Source organism: Rhinopithecus bieti, unplaced genomic scaffold (assembly GCF_001698545.2).
Source record: "Rhinopithecus bieti isolate Rb0 unplaced genomic scaffold, ASM169854v2 scaffold_57691, whole genome shotgun sequence".
Taxonomy (NCBI): domain Eukaryota; kingdom Metazoa; phylum Chordata; class Mammalia; order Primates; family Cercopithecidae; genus Rhinopithecus; species Rhinopithecus bieti.
The window spans coordinates 1,440,532-1,444,116 of NW_016824383.1; the positions used below are offsets into that span (position 1 = coordinate 1,440,532).

Consider the following 3,585-nt stretch of genomic DNA (forward strand, 5'->3'; position numbering starts at 1 on the left):
TTTTTTTTTTTTTTTTTTTTTATGAATCTAGTAGAATAATACAGAATCAACTACAATAAAATAAAGAACAAAATATCAGAATGTATTACAGAGTGAAACTATTATTCCATGAAACTTTAATTTCATTTGGGTCAAAAAGTTTCAGAAAACACTAATCTAGGCTGGGTACATTGGCTCACACCTGTAAGCCCAGCACTTTGGGAGGCCGAGGCGGTTGGATCACTTGAGGTTAGGAGTTCTAGGCCAGCCTGGCCAAGATGGTAAAACCCCGTCTCTGCTAAAAATACAAAAATCAGTTGAGTATGGTGGCGGGTGCCTGTTGTCCTAGATACTCAGGAGGCTGAGGCAGGAAAATCACTTGAACCTGGGAGGCAGAGATTGCAGTGAGCTGAGACCATGCCACTACACTCCAGCCTGGGAGACAGAGCAAGACCTTGTCTCAATATTAAAAAAAAAAAAAAAAAAAAAAAAAAAAAAAAAAAAAAAAAAAAAAAAAAAAAAAAAAAAAAAAAAAAAAAAAAAGGAAAGCAAGAAAGCAAGAAAGAAAGAGAGAAAGAAAGAAAACACTAATTTATATGGTCTAAATAGCTCTTAATATCCACCCCTACACTTTCCCCTCACTTTCCCCTAAAACAATGGCAAACACATAGAGCTAAATACACAAAAGAAAATGACTTTTGGTAGGAGCAGTTGCTTTCTGCATGCACTATAACAGAAGAGGAAATTGCATAGAGAAAATATGTTCTTTTCTTCTTAAAATGTGGGAGGCTGTACGAGTTTCAGAGATATATGAGTAACTTAAGTACTCTATTAATGACTTGCACTGAAATCCCATTACTAATTTTTACAACCAACAAGACATTTCCAACTAAACAAACACTTGTTCGGCAATTAGACTGCAGCTATTATTTTTAATGGAGCATGAAGATTATTGGTTTTGGATGCTATTATGCTCTTTACCAGCTATAGATGTCTTAATATAGAGAAATCAGGATTGCTGCTCCTGAATCCCCAGGAACTCACATGCATCTCTGGTGCACAGCGTCCCAAGAGGTCAATCAAAGCTGCATAGAAGGTCATGATTGCGTTCCCCATGTGGATAGTGTCATCTTCCTCCTCCTCTGTATCACTTCCATGAATGTTTCAAAAGAAAGAGAAAGCAAATGGGATAACTGACATTTCATGTTTATTACATATCTCTCCGAGGAAAGGGACTACTAGGTAACCCATTAGTCTTCTGATACATTTCATATATGGTATAAATGGAGAGCTTGACGTTTTTAAGGGAGAATAACAACTGGTTAAAGATCAAATGTGAGATTCTAACACCAAGAACACATCTGTGGAAATTTTAGTATTAAGATTTCTTTGAAGGGAAAAGGAGGAATTGCTCATTTGATAGGTTCTTTTCCTTTCTAGTGGTAGTGTATTAACAAAGAAAATAACTGATAGAAGGATGTGTGAGCTTAGACTATTTCTATAAATGGCACACATGTAGAGAAAGGGTGACAAAGATGTCATATAAGGTCACTTGTAAGGCATCCAGTACAGTGCTTTGCCCAAAGTACTTTATAAATGTTATTGCACTTGCTCACCTACCTCTGTACCAGCTACTCAACCTCCTGCAACCCCTGCCAAAGAATCCAACATATCTCCCTCCCCATCTCTGTAGGGAAAATCTAATTACATGTTCTCTTGCTGATGAGAGCCAAATCTGGATGGCCCTGGAGGCTCACATCCTTCCTCCTTGGTAACTCAGCAGACAGCTGTCCCCACTGAATATAGCAGTCTGCAGAGTGACAGTGAGGCCTCAAATAACAGCCTCATTCCTGGGCATGCAAGGCTGCCCGTGAGGCCCTCAGGTCTACCCTTGCTAGTGTGGTCCTGGGCCAGAGGTGTCTGGATACATTTTCTACTACCGAGAGAACCTAAGAGCTCCCTAGTTGCTTCATGGCCAACTGATAAGCATGTAGCATGGTATGTGTGTGTGTGGTGGGGAGTGCTCATTCTTGCTCTGGGAGTGCTCCCAGTCTGCAAATCTGGCTATGGTGTACATGGAACATCTATGCCCAGTTTACATGTAAAAGACAAAGGGTTTGCAGAATTGCATTCACTCTATTGTTTCTTTGTTTAGAAATGTGCCTCAATAAAGCCCTATGTTATATCTTTACCAGAGGCACTAGCAGTGTAGATCCATGACCCCCCGCTGGAGGACATTCACCTACACAAATAAGCATCACACTTGGATTTACTTATGTCAATTACTGGAATCTAGTATCAACAATGTATAGCTACAGATAAATGTAAGATAGTGACTGCTTTCCGTATCTGTCTCCTATACCTCAACCAAGCATTACGTTCCTCAGAATGACACCTTTTCTCGATTTTACCACTATACCCGTTTAGCCAAGTCCCCCTTTTATTTGAGAAAGGTCTCTTTCTAATCATAAAATCTCCTTCTAACTACCTTCCCACTAAACTCTAGTCCAACCCCAAAGGTTCACCTCGTATCATTTAGAACAAACCCACCTTGCCCTAGCTCCCCTGGGAAAATTCATAAGACGCATCTCCTACAACCTAGACTTCCCTCAGCTAAATCGACACCATCTTCTTCAGCTCTCTTTGTTCATTTGACCTATTCCGGCATCAAATTCCATTCATGCTTCCGAATCTAAGACATTATGATTTCAAAGGGAGAAATCTTCAGCACCACAAGTTATATTACAATTCATAGGATGCAGAATATATTTTGTAAAATTTCACATCAAGTAGTATGGATCACTCGTGAGGGTGTGTATATTAGACCTACAGTGTTTTACTGGATCCGCTATTTGGTGAGGGACCATCTCGAGAGGGATCCTCGGCGATTTTGATGGCTTCTTCCATTGCTGCAAGAAGCCCATTCCCACCTTCTCCTCTCAAAGCAGGACCAAAACACTCAGGCCTCCGAATGAGCAATCTCACCACGACATTTGCATTCTCCTCCACACTCTCCCCTAAAGTAGAATGGGGAAGATAAGTAAACAAATATGATTATATGGAAGTTCTGAACAAGAAAATGTTATACTAATCATTTCCTATGCATAAGAATAACTAAAATCCAACAATATACTGATAAAGCCAAAATGTAACCCAAATTACTACTTTGGGTATACAAGACACAGTAAATTTCTTTTCTTGCATTACAAATTTTCAGAGTAAAGTCTTACGGAGGCATAAACTATTGATTCTCACTACCTTGTTATTATTATAGAATGATGTCATAATCCAAACTATTATTGGAATTCAAAATAAAAAATTTATGAGAACTTATGTGCTTAAAATTTTAATTTAAATAAGGAAAGAAGTATATAAACAAATATTGTATTATAAGTGGTTACTGTGATAAAACCCTATCAATTATAAAATATGTGATTTCTTTTTTTTTTTTTTATTATACTTTAAGTTCTAGGGTACATGTGCATAACGTGCAGGTTTGTTACATATGTATACTTATGCCATGTTGGTGTGCTGCACCCATCAACTCGTCAGCACCCATCAATTCATCATTTATATCATGTATAACTCCCCAATGCAATCCCTCCC

General features: G+C 38.4%; 1 protein-coding gene across 1 annotated transcript in view; it reads right to left on the reverse strand.

Moving 5' to 3' along the window:
• Positions 1–3,585, reverse strand: part of RYR2 (ryanodine receptor 2) — an 808,217-nt gene that overhangs the window by 200,222 nt on the left and 604,410 nt on the right. The window contains 2 exon segments of the mRNA XM_017862245.1: positions 1,024–1,129; positions 2,810–2,996. Coding sequence (XP_017717734.1) covers positions 1,024–1,129; positions 2,810–2,996 — 293 coding nt within the window.